General features: G+C 45.8%; 1 protein-coding gene across 1 annotated transcript in view; it reads right to left on the minus strand.

The window, feature by feature from the left end:
• Positions 1-12,858, minus strand: part of LOC133344769 (vitamin D3 receptor-like) — an 86,480-nt gene extending 73,622 nt beyond the window's left edge. The window contains exons 1-2 of the mRNA XM_061554910.1: positions 12,357-12,858; positions 2,293-2,472 (exon numbers count right to left, since the gene is read on the minus strand). Of these exons, the coding sequence (XP_061410894.1) occupies positions 2,293-2,468 (176 nt within the window). The 5' untranslated portion in view covers positions 2,469-2,472; positions 12,357-12,858. The remainder of the gene's footprint in view (positions 1-2,292; positions 2,473-12,356) is intronic.
• Positions 12,859-13,058: the final 200 nt, after the last annotated feature.

Raw genomic sequence — 13,058 nt, forward strand, 5'->3', positions numbered from 1 at the left:
TTTTCCTCCCCGCACCACCCCCCCTCCCCGTAACTATTATCCGATTGAGTATTCAAATTGATAGTCAGTGATCCATTACTCAAATAAATCTAAAAAAATTATTAGGGAAATCAACAATCTCTTAATGACTATGTGAAAGAAAAATACCATTTGATTCAAGAGTTGGATCTCCACGTCTTGTCGATCTGATCACTGTAATCACGAGGGGAGTCAGACCGTCCGTGTCCCAACACGCAGTTACTGGCAGCTAAGGCTTGAAATATCCAACGAGCGTAGGGGGTGCTGGGGTGGGCTCTGCACCACCAAATGTCCCTTTGGAGCACCAGAGTTCAGTTTCTTGTGGTGGCCCCCCACACAACAGGAATACTGTCCATGCCCACCCCCCACCATCTGAGAGGAGCTGGAGCCAGGCCTGTACACAATATGCACGGAGGGTCAGAAGGCCTGGCAAAAACAAATTGGCAACAACGCAAGTGAAAAGTGTCAGATAAAAAAAACCCTACCAAAGGCCCGGAAGTTTATGTTGCTTGAAGATACTTAAGTAATGAAGGGCTTCGATTTAAAGCTTTCGTGACTGCAGGGATTCATCTTCTTGGTTCTTTCGGTAAAGTCACGTAGAATGGAAATAATAAAATAATAAAATAAAACATTATAAAATTATTCTCACGACGTTTCGGCCACAACGCAAGCAGCCGTCCTCAGGTGAAGAACACGTCTGTCAGAAAGACAGCGTCTGAACTTCGGACGCTGTCTTTCTGACAGACCTGTTCTTCACCTGAGGACAGCTGCTTGCGTTGTGGCCGAAACGTCGTGAGAATTATTTTATTATGTTTTATTTTTATTATTTTATTATTTCCATTCTACGTGACTTTACCGAAAGAACCAAGAAGATAATGAAGGGCTGTGTGCCAAATCCATTTACCTATTTGCGTCTGTAAACGCCACCGGCGTACGTTTGTGCATAGCTTAACAAGTAGCCACTGTTCTCCGATTGCAGTCTATAATCTCCACTGCCAGGTGTACATCACGTTTGATTTGTCCGATTACAACGATCAGAGATTAAAGGAGGGAATGTGCATGTCATCTGCTGCGAAAAATAACACTGCACCATCGTACATTTGTGCATGATTTCAGAAGCGGCTCATGTTTTCTGATTGCAGATTATAGCCACCACACACGTGTCAGTTTTGACTTGGTCTGGAGCGGCAGGGTAGCGTGCAGTGGTATCATTTCTGTCTCTCAGTAAGAAGGGCGCCTCAGATTTAATTCCCGACTGGGGCGCCTTTTGTACGGAGTTTGAGTTTGTATGTTCTTCCCCTGTTCTGTATGGGTTTCTGCCAGGATCTCTGGATTCCTCTCATAGATTAAAAAAAAAGTTTAACTAGTATTCACAAACGTTTAAATGCAACCAAGAAATGCCAATCACTCAATTGGGATTATGCATAGTAACATCACCCCATTCTGCAGAAGCTTGACAAAGACCCTCCTGAAACAGTCATAAGACTCAGGCTTCCTGGGTAAACAAGTACATTGAAATAATATCACAGCAAATCTTTGGTGCTTGTTTTTACCCTGCGCCTATATTCGTTTTGATGAAGTTTCCGCTATTTGTGGCAAAAGCGTTCATATCAACAGCTGAGATAAGCTGCCCAAGGACGTGAACGGCGATGCACAGGGTTCACTACACGCGCGGCCACAGTGAGAAAGGCAAAAAAATGCCGTCACACAGCTTCTAGCAAACAAATGCCCAAAAGCAGATTTTCAATTGCCTTTCTCGGAATCCCAAACAGCAGCGGTCACACGACCAACGACAACCCGCATTACCTCCGATGAGCACGGTTGGCTACGTACGGTAGCCAAGGAGGTTCAACGTACCATATTGCACCGTAACAAAACAAACCTCTCAAAGCGCGCATTTGGAGTACGCGTGCGTGTACACGAAAAGTGCGCTTGTCAATGCCCCGCAGGATCGAGGGCCTCCCCACACCTTGGGAAGCTTAGCTTCTGAGAACTAATGAGATCGGGCAAACATTAGGGGCGATTTGGTCGCGGGAACACTCTCAGTACTCTATCCACCATAATATCACCAAACAGCCCCACTCCCCTCAACAACAGCAGCAGCAGCAACAAACACGTAAAAGACACCAACAAGTGAAAGGGTCAAACAGAAAAGGGGGTGGCCATGTGTGAACATTCAGCCAAGAGCGCACAGAGGGGGGGGTGGTGGGGGGGGGGGTTGCCGAGAGGTCTGCGGTGAGTGGCAGAATTAGGTCTCCGCGGGGTGAGTACTACCGAAAGAAGCCCTTGCATCCCTCGCAGGTCATGGCGTTGAAATGGTAGCCCGTGGCCCGGTCGCCGCACACCCCGCAGATGCGTGGCGCGTTGTCATCCTCCTCCTCCTCCTCGGTGAGGAAGGCCGACGTGCTCACCACCGTGTTCTGCACCGACGTGCAGGGCAGCTCCGACATGACCCTGTGCGACGGCAAGAGCCACTCGTCAACGGCGCGCACCGACAACCGCCGTCCGAGCGGCAGCGACGTTATCGCGGGGCGCGTGTGCCGAGCTACGTGCGCTTTGGTTCCATGTACGTATGTGTGTATGTCGAACATATTTCGCACCGTACGTAGCCAACCATGCTCATCACAGGTGCGGGGGAATGGCTACTAAATAAACGCACTGTGCCAGCTTCGCTCTGCCTCCAACTGCCCTGTCGCCTCAAAGTGTACCTAGCCTGGCACTGCCCAGTAGCATCCTTGACGAGCCTCCCACACAAAGGTCGCTGTTGACACCGCTGGTACCAGTCATCGGACAAGTCTAATCAGTCCCATATCTTCCCGCACCACATCAGCCCACGTCATCTCTCGTCCTCTTATCCCTCAGCACACAAATACAAAGATACCCCGTATAGCCTTAACAGACTGTTGGGGCAAGTGCTGTTTGCGAGCACCTATGAAGGCCAGCACGGCACACAAGGGGGTGGATGGACCCACCACCACACCTGTCCGCCTTTGTCTCCCAAGTGGCGATGTTTACACACCGCACCAGGTACTCAATTGAGGCCGAGTCGACCTAGAACAGGCCCAGAACCAGTTCAAATAATCGTCACTGCTGTTGACTGTGAGCGGGAATAGATCTCGGCTCGCCAGGTTCGCAGCGCAGCGCGCTGACTACCCTACCGCTCCCCACAAGCGTTAGCCCGTGGCCTCAGCACACACAAAGATCCCCCGCATAGCCTTAACAGACTGTTGGGGCAAGTGCTGTTAGTGAGCAGCAGCTGTGAAGGCCGACACAGTACACGAGTGAGCAGCGTGGTTAGTGCCACATCCGGCCGCCCATCGATTCCCCCAGTGTCGACGTCTACACACCGCACTGAGGACTCACCCACAACAACAACAACAGAACGCGCGCGTGTACAGCCGACCACAACAGGGCACAATGCCAGCGCATGCGGCTGCCACGACACGAGCATCACGAAGAACGCCGGTGGTCCTTTGAAATTGGGCCCTGTTAACTTTGGCCACAACGCGCCACCGCCATTGTGCCCGGGGCCTGATCAGTGTTGTTTAGACGGCGTGCCGACTCGACGCGTTCCAGCCCCTCGGGGGGGTGGGGGGGCCTTTGATGCACAAAGAACACCAAGTACAGCGCTTGTGCTCTTTATCCTCGGTCTCAGACATCTCGCCAACCCCCCCAACCCCCCCTCCCAATTTGACGTTGGGTTTTTTAATATTTTTTCCTACACTTTTGTTTGTACCTTTATTTCACTCTCTCTCTCGTTTCGCTCGGAGTACAACGATATGAAAGAAAATATTTTAAAAAATTGCTACTTTGCAGAAATAAACTCTGTGGCACGCTACTGTCTTTGCATTTTTTTTTTCATATATATACTGTACTGCACGAACATTAAGAACATATTTTTTTTGTCCAATCACACAACTCTTGTTCTTATGGTTTCAGTTGCTGCAATAAGGGAAGTCACATCTTTAGTTTTCGTTTTGGGTTAAGGGGTCAGATCTTTGGGATTAAGGAGTTAGGGTTGTGGTTTAGGGATTTAGATTGTTGGTTTAAGGTTAGGGTACATGATTTACGAGTTAAGAGTTTAAAGTTAGGATTTAGGGAATATGGCTGTAAAGGGGGTGATGTTTATAGGTTATGGTCTATCGTACCTAATATTGAATTATCACGAATCCCACTGATTCTCTTGACCTGCAACAAGCAGGGCGATTTAGTATTGAGACAAAAATAACCACGCAACATTCTCAAGAGCCAGCACCACCTCGTTATGAGGCCTCTGCTATAAACACTGCCATGTACTTTACTTAAACTGTTCGAATCCGTCTTGATGAGGATTATGTTAACCGGGAATCCATGGAGGATGGAATGCATGTGGGTATGGTACAGTGGGCCACTGTCGTATTAGCAAAGCAGAGATTACACAGCTTTGGGCTGCAGCACGCACTAAGGCGTGCCAATCGTCGGCGTGTGTGTGTGTGCCGGTAGTGTAGCGATTAGCGTGCTGCCCTACAAACCCAGCAACCTGGGTTAGATTCCCACTCAGAGCCAACACCAGTGACGATTATCCGAACTGGTCCTGGGCCTTCCCTAGGTCGACTCAGCCTCAAATAAGTACCTGGTGTGGTGTGAAAACATCACCGCCAGGGAGACAAAGGTGGCCGGGCGTGGTGTTGGCCACCACCCCCTCGTGTGCCGTACCGGCCTTAATAGGCTTGCTAGCACCACTTGCCCCAAGTCTGTCAAGACTACACGGGGGATCTTTGCCTTTGTTTGTGCTGGCGAGGGTTGTTAAAGGAGAACCAGTAAACCGGTAAGGTTTCAAGAATCGGTAACCATTTCGGTTTGAAAGTTAGTAATGAACGCACTTGATTGGCATGTCCCATGGTGGGATAAGTCAAATTCATTCACAATCTTTATCTCCGTTAAAAGGTAAAGTAGAACAGTCCTGCAATCGCTAGAACACTGCTGGCGGGCCGTGCCTCCAAGGTAGCTAGCTGTGGGAGGGGGGGGGGGTATTTGGTCTACTCTTCCATGCTGAACAGACGTGTCTTGGAAGAGGTAGGAGTACCCCCACACTTAACCCCACCACGATCGACTGCATCATCTTCGTCTACACTGCCGGGTGGACAGAGGCCAGTGTACTTACCATTAGACTAGGACAGCTCTCCTCCATCTCTCAGCCGAGGAGGTAAACGTGCTACGTTGTTACGTTCATTCCCCGACATTCCTATGTGCGGCAAAAACTGGTAACCGTTTCGCTTCGGTCAGCAACCAAAATAGCAAAAACAATTGTTTCAAAAACCCTCAATATTTCAAGAGCCGCAATGCACTGTGATGAATATGAGACGGCGGTCCTTAATAAATAAGGTCACGAAGCAGTCCTTAAGGAGCCGCAGGTTGCCGACCCCTGGTCTAACAGGTAATGCAAAATAAAAGACCGATTTTTAACAACCGCAAGCACCTACATAAATACATGTGTATGCGTGTGCGTGCGCATACACACGGTTGGCTCAATGGTTACTGTGCTACAAAAATCCAGCACCGGAGTGATCCTCGGGACCACGTTCCGAACATGCCGCAGGTGCGTGCGGTGGGAACATCAACACTGGAGAAACTCGAAAGGGTACCGAGCGTGCGATGTGCCACCCTTAATTGGTGGTTCACTTGCAGCACTTGCCCCAACAGTCTGTGTAGGCTACACAGAGCAGGGGTGGGAAGGGGGAGCATCGTTAGTCGTTGCTTGCTATCGCGTAACACGTGCCATTTCCATTTAATTCACAAAGTGTTGGGAGCGCTACCGATTACAGAGTGCTAAAAATGCTACGCTTTGGCATTCTTCTGCCATGAAAATAAATCAATTTTAATCTGCTGGAGTTCCTTGAATACGTGTTTTTTTAAAGCCATCTCCCACAGCCCAACAGTGGTGCAATCGCCCCGTCTTTGGATAACTGCATTGAGTAACAAGTTGCTCGTGTTGTGCAGGCTGAATCTCAGGCCCAGATTAGGGTCATCCTGGGCTCTAAGCCAAGACCACATTTTGGACCTCCAGCATTTTGGGTCTGATATAACCCAACGCACTCCTGACCCCCCGCTGGCATCAGCTCACACTCTCTCTCTCTGCTGGGTTATTGGGCCCTAATGGGTGGCACTCACTAGGGTTTCACCCGAGCCCTGGGGCTTGTTGTGAAAAACAGTCAGGAAAATATTAGACAGTGTGGTGCGGTGGGTCCATCGAGAGCTGGGGCTACAAGAGCTCAAAAGGATCTGGTGTCATGTGCACTCTTGACGACGCAGTGGGATTGCCAGGATTATCCTCATGTTGAGATAGGCAATCTTGGGAAATCTGTAAGACTTTCCTGGGACATTAAAAGTCGGTTGCGTAATAATAGTATAATAATAGTCTGGTATACGCCCCTTAAGAACATGCATTTGGAGTACATGTAGTGCTCCACTCTACTAGTAGTGCGAAATGTTCTTCTACCCAAGATATGCCCCGTTTTTTTGTACTTTGGGAAGGTGACAACCATAATTGTGAGTCTGATTAATCCACTGCACACGAGGCTAGGTACATGCACAGCCTGTTTGTTAATCCGCCGGTTGGATGAGGACTTCTCCACACCACCTTGAGAGGACGTTTGACCATGCCTCACCACGCTGGGCGGTGCAAGTTAGTGAAACGGAGTACAGAACAATATGGCAATTTGCTGCACTCCCCTCTACTGTCAATAACGCCTGTCCTTCGCGCATGGTGGTTAACCCGCTAAGCGCTATCCAGGCTTGAACCCGCTTAGCTTCTGAGATCTGACAAGATTGGGCACATTGCGGGCAATTTGGTCCAGGGCTACAGCTCTCCTGTTACGTCTCATTTATATACAGCGCTGTATATCTATTCATGTCTATTGTTCTCCCGTACCATCTATAGCCATCTCTGAATTATCTCCGAGATTTGTGTCATCTTTCCAGCACATTGAATGTACTAAAGTATAGTATATAACTTAAAATTACATATAATTAGAATAATATATAATTATACTATATATTACAATTAAGTATTACAATTAAGTACTGATGTTATAAAATTATACATTATATATAGTATATATAATTAGGATAGTATACAACTGAAAATAAATCATCGGTGACGTTGCGGTGAGTATAAGCGGATAAATGTCTCCTTCACTTATTCATCTTTCCACATAAACAAAAATATCAAAGTATTTCTGACACAACCCACATCAGTCGCACGGCCTTCTGGGAGTGAATAATTCCCGCAGCATTACGTACAAAGCAATCTCTGGTCTGGTTTCGACACAGTGCGTCTCATCAGCAGTGTGGCTTGCTTGAATCAATAACGCTGGTGAACCACCAGATTTTTTTATGGGCAACGACCGATATTAGGTAGCCACTGGAGCTTATGCACTTTTAAATCTACTAATTTCTTTAGAACTGTTTGTGTTTAGAGTTTGTCTTCCTTCCCCCACACATTTGATGAGCACGATGGATGGCTAGGCACTGTGCGAAAGAAGTTCAACATACATACATCACGTGATCCAATTTCGCCACTCGGCATTGCAGCTAAATAAATACAAATTATGACGTGGGATAAAACGGTGGCATAAATCTGCAAAAATCGAACTCCGTGCCTGATGTGGGTTGTGTAAGAAATAAAATAATACCTCGATACATGTATATTTGGTAAACAAAGCTTCGGTAGAATGAACGTTGGATTTTTTTCGCACCATTTTCTTGCACAGGAAAAAAAGCAAAATTATAAATACAGTGAAAGGATTAAGAAATTAATCGATCTGCAGTGCTGTATAAATAAGAATAAAGTTATGTTTCTTCACTTTTTTATTTACGTCAGTTTTTTTTCATTTTATTTTAATACAGTATAAAAAAATTATTTTAAATACAAAATGTCTTTGTTGAAAATATGAATGGCAAGCTATTATGCGTTTACAGTATTAAATGGTAAGTTACAGAGGCTGGGAACGCCTCTGTAACTTAAATATGCGAACGAATCTCCAGGAACACGTCTACTTCGTATGTCGAGGTAAAACTGTACTTGTGAGTTGTTTTAGTTTTTTTTTTCCATGTGAAGAGACGGATATGAGAAGGAGCCATTGTCTGCGTATTTGTTTTCTTACGCCGTCAGTCGTGTGCTCGTAAATCCGGTGTTCCATCTCCACTTGCCCAGAACTGAGCTCAAAACAAATTGATTGCCCAATAACCACCCACCCAACCCACACTCCTCCCCACAAGCTGCATTCTAGTAACTCGAAGATCCGCCACGCTACAGTGTATTCCTGACCGCCTCAAAAAAAACAAGACACTCAAGTACATCATGACTTCACATATTTCAAGCAGCCAGTCGTGCCTGCTGGTGGTACTAATAATAGTTTTACTCGACAGCGCATGTGCTGTGAGTGTGTGCTGGCGGTGAAAACTGATTGCACACCCCAAGCCAAATTTCCCCCTACAGTGGCTGCTTTTCAGTAAATGTCATTGTTTAAAAGGTTGTGGCGTTGTTTGAGAGCAAGGTGGGGGAGGATAATGCGAGGAGTGATAGTTGAAAACGACACCCACCACGTGTTGAGTGCGTGTGCTCCCGCCGTTTTCAATGTGAATCGGGGAAGTTGTCTATTGGTTTTATATTGTTATAAATCAGATTTATTCAAAGCAAGACTTTGATCTTTTACAAGTTAGAAATTAACCAGACAAATGTAGAGTGGTTACACATGTACACTCCTCAGATCAAAGGTCAAACCCCCAACAAAATGTAAATAATTTTGTGAAACCACTCATGGCAAATACAGTCATTTTAAATGCAGTGTTCACTTCACTCATCCAACGATTTCATTATTATCAACAGAACGTTCTAAACATGTTCTTGTGCGAATCGAGTCTTTCAGAAGTCTATTGAAACTGAATGATCAAACGACATAACGTGCATGCATCTGTTAATAATTGCCATTAAATTTGACACCACCGCTGCGGATATGTTTAACGTTTAAAGGTCTGCGTATGAATACATAAACAAATGCTCGTATTATATATATTTTTTCTATATGTCTGAATCTAATTTTCTAATCGCCTCTTGTTTCCACGACAAATGACAATGGTTGTGAAAGAATACCGTAATTAATTGAAACCTTTTAATAAGTATCAAATGCTGCATCTGCACTTATTAAACCACTTTTGCTAAAATTAAAATGAAAGGCTAAATCAGGATAACTAAAACAAGGCAGAATCTGTTGCGGTAATAAACAGAGCATCCTATTATGCGCAAATGTCAATTTTCTATTCAGAAGGACATGGCTATAAGAGTAATCCACTCATGCATGTTGCACATAACCCCATGTGGCCTGCTCTTCATTACTGGAATTACAGTGGGCAGACGATCTACTTAATAATCACACTTTACATTTTATTTCTGAGAAAACGTCTCTTCCAATAACTAAGATAGATAATTTCCTCGTGGGGGGGGGGGGGGGGGGTCTGAAGATGGTAATATTATCACAAACATTTCCCATGCGTTGGTACTTTTTAAGAAAACGTCAAAGCAAATGCACAGACAAAGCCACTGTTCTGAGAAAACGGCCCATCACTCTCCGTTTATGGCTCTGACAATGATGGAGCCAGCATGGACAATGGAAACGTACAGGATTGTGATGCCACAGTTCAGATCAAAATGTAAGGGTAATGGTTTTCATTATCAAATAGCCATCGACCAGCAAGGCGGCTCGCAATCGGAAGGTTATAAGTACATATCTTGGTTGATGGTTGATTCAACCCATAATCCCTCTATGGTCGAGAAAATCTGGATCACTGTGTGGGAAAGTCAACAGTGGTTACAATGTGGATACACTCGCCCTGTCATAGGACTGTGGAATTGCCACTACTGGCTCAGGACTGTACACAGAAGATCACTCACTGTCTCAATGGTCATTTGAGCAGGAAATCACGTTTGAATTTAGGCAAATATTTTGCTTTCTTTTCATCGGTTCCACAGTTTGTAAACACTGCCCAGCTGTCTCTGTATTCATAAATAGACGAATTACACAGACGTGATATAATTTATAGTTCCTGAACGCATGTCCAAAATTATCTGCTTGCGATGTCGTAAAAACCTCACCTCCATTGCTTCCGCCCACACCACGGGAATAATCATGGGAATTGATGACGAAGCGAGCGGCAAGTGAATTCCAAGCCTGAAATATCGACGGTGGAATTCACAACGGCAGTGGAAATTGCGTTGTGCATGCGCACCCTATCCTACAGAGAGAGCATTGTATCACTGGAATCTGTAAATGTATGTCTTTAATCTCAGGATGACCATCCTTTGACTGTGTGATGGCTATTCTTTGGCAAAACATTATAACAATTCAGCTGCCCCTTGAGTAGCAATTATATAAAACCTCAAAATGAAAATGTATTTAATGCGTATAGGTAGTTGCAGTGTTTTCATGCTGTACATTTGCACTAAACTATGCAAGAAAATAAGACAATTAATCTGCCACTGTAATCCAGCTTTACTTGTTAAGCAATGAGCTATTTTATTTGTTTATTTCAGTGTGCCCTTGTACAAGACAAACCAAGGTGAACGACATCAGTTTGAGTGTTATGGCAGGGTTGTCATTCACAATCGGAAGATAATCAAGTTAAGCCGACGGCTATTGCACTGAACCACAAGTCTGCCCCTGCAATGCTGAATTTACGAGTCTATCAAAATAAACAGATACCTTACAGCACTTTATTAATGGAGAGGGGAGAGAAAAAAAACTGCTTTCGAACGAGTTTGCCCACATTCACATCACAATGTGCGTTTGTCCAATGTCAGGCAGAAGCAGTGGCGAAGGGGGTGATATTACGCTCATCCTATAAGTGGCATCACGACCCATTTCACAATCCTGGAGGAACATTGCGAAAAAATGGCAGAGTTTTAGATGTTTGGACCCCGCTGAAAGGTGGGCCCACATGCAACAGAGAAACGCTGGAACGTGCATAGATACCGATATGCAGGCACACTTAAAGCAGACACACAGATAGAAACACAGAGACACAGGCTCACACATACACGTACTGGTACGCAAACACGGCCACAGATATAGACACAGAAATACAAACAAATACAAATACACAGCTATACAAAGACAATGAAACACGTACATAGATACAAACAAATACAGAGACAGCACAAAGACAGAAAACGGCAGAGACAGTGACACAGATACAAAGAGACCGGCATAAAGATAGACAAATAAATATATACAGAAAAATAGATACACAAAGACACATGGACACACACAGATAAATAGATGAACAGAGACACTGACACGCACTCATAGACAAGACTGACGCACACAAAGACACATGATGATGGTCTTAACAGACCTTTGGACCAGGTGCTGGACAGCCAGCTACCGAAGAAGATACACGTAACATACACACAATCAGCACAAATTGACACACGGACACAAATAGACAAGACACAATTGTGGCGTACACACAAGAAACAAACAATCTAAGCCGGTGCTAACAATTAAATGCCTTGCAGTTCACCCATAATTCACGGACAAATGGCAATATTTATCACCGGTATGTTGTTTTCTCGAGGAGTTGGGGTTTTTTTTTTAATACTGCTCCATAATGTTGTCCAGATTTGTGCAAACAAGCCAAATTATAATTCCGTCACCATAAGCACGCAGGGTTCTGGCTTTTCACGCGCTAATAGCCGAGATAACGGGGACATTTGCGTCAACATTTTACGACCACGTGCGCACTTTGACATTTGACGACGGTCAATTGATCGGCGTCAGTACACGATGATCATTATTACGGGGGGGAGGCCGATGTCGAAGAGAGATCGAATGCCCCAAATGTCATCTGGTCTCGAGTGGCAGGCGGCTTTTGGCCGTCCATCGTATCTACTTTTAAATCGGCACGGCTGCTGTTGAGTTATAGCATTGAAGACGCAGTGTTATAAAGCTTTAACAAGCGCTGTAGTACTCGGTTCGGCCAGTTATCACGCGTGCGAGATTATGTAATACAGTATCTAATGGGGGGATGGAAATAAGTAAATGTGGTTACCGTACACACACACAGATCCTACACAAACACCACACAGACATGCATACACACACACGGTCATATGCCATGCCACTCACCCTAACCCTGTCCTTCAACAACAACAACGCTCATTGCATTCAAAACGTTGCTCAAAACAAGATAGCAAATGTGTGGTGCCGTTCTGTGCACGCAGGACCAGCTGTAAAATTGTCAATAATAAACACAAACCACTCGCCAAATTGAAGAATAGCCACCGAAACGTCCGTACCGACCTGTTGGCTTTTCCAAACTTTTCTTCTCGCGCCACTGACAACCCAAGCCGCCGCCGCCGCTGCTGATGATGATGTTGTTGTTGTTGATGTTGTTGTTGTTGTGTCTCTCTCGCAAGTCCACCCACCCATCCACCCCAAACCCTAACCCCAGAGGGGAGAAACGTTCTCACGCCAAACCCCAGTCGGCTCCCGTGTCACGGGGTCTCGGTTCCTCTCTCAGCGGCCTCCCCCTCCCCTTAAACTTTCATTTTAAGACGACGACCCATTCTCTCTTCTCTGCGTGAAATGTGTTCACACACAAACACACACGGGCGCACACGGACACTTATGACAGCCCGCCTCTTCGTCGTTGCGATTTTTCCTGGAAGGCAAATGGCCGTCACGACACTGTTGTTTTGCGGCGTTACAACAACCACCACTACCACCACCAACCCCTACCCCCCTCCTTGTATGTATACGGTGCTGCTTCAATAGCAAGCGGCAACAGCGGCTCCAGCCACAAACCTAGTTGACGCAGATGTTATTTATGCTGCTGGCCTCTGGCCAAGCAAGCCGCGGCACCATTGGATGTGGCCGCTGTGTGGGTGTAGACGGGGCCAGCCAATCCGACGTGGGCCCTCTCATCTGGCAAATTCATGGCACCCGCAGAGGGTTTCCCATGCCAGGTTCAGATGTTTTTTTTTTACCTCTTGAGCCATAGAG

Source organism: Lethenteron reissneri, chromosome 20 (assembly GCF_015708825.2).
Source record: "Lethenteron reissneri isolate LAM-NWPU_2019-01 chromosome 20, ASM1570882v1, whole genome shotgun sequence".
NCBI classification, from domain to species: domain Eukaryota; kingdom Metazoa; phylum Chordata; class Hyperoartia; order Petromyzontiformes; family Petromyzontidae; genus Lethenteron; species Lethenteron reissneri.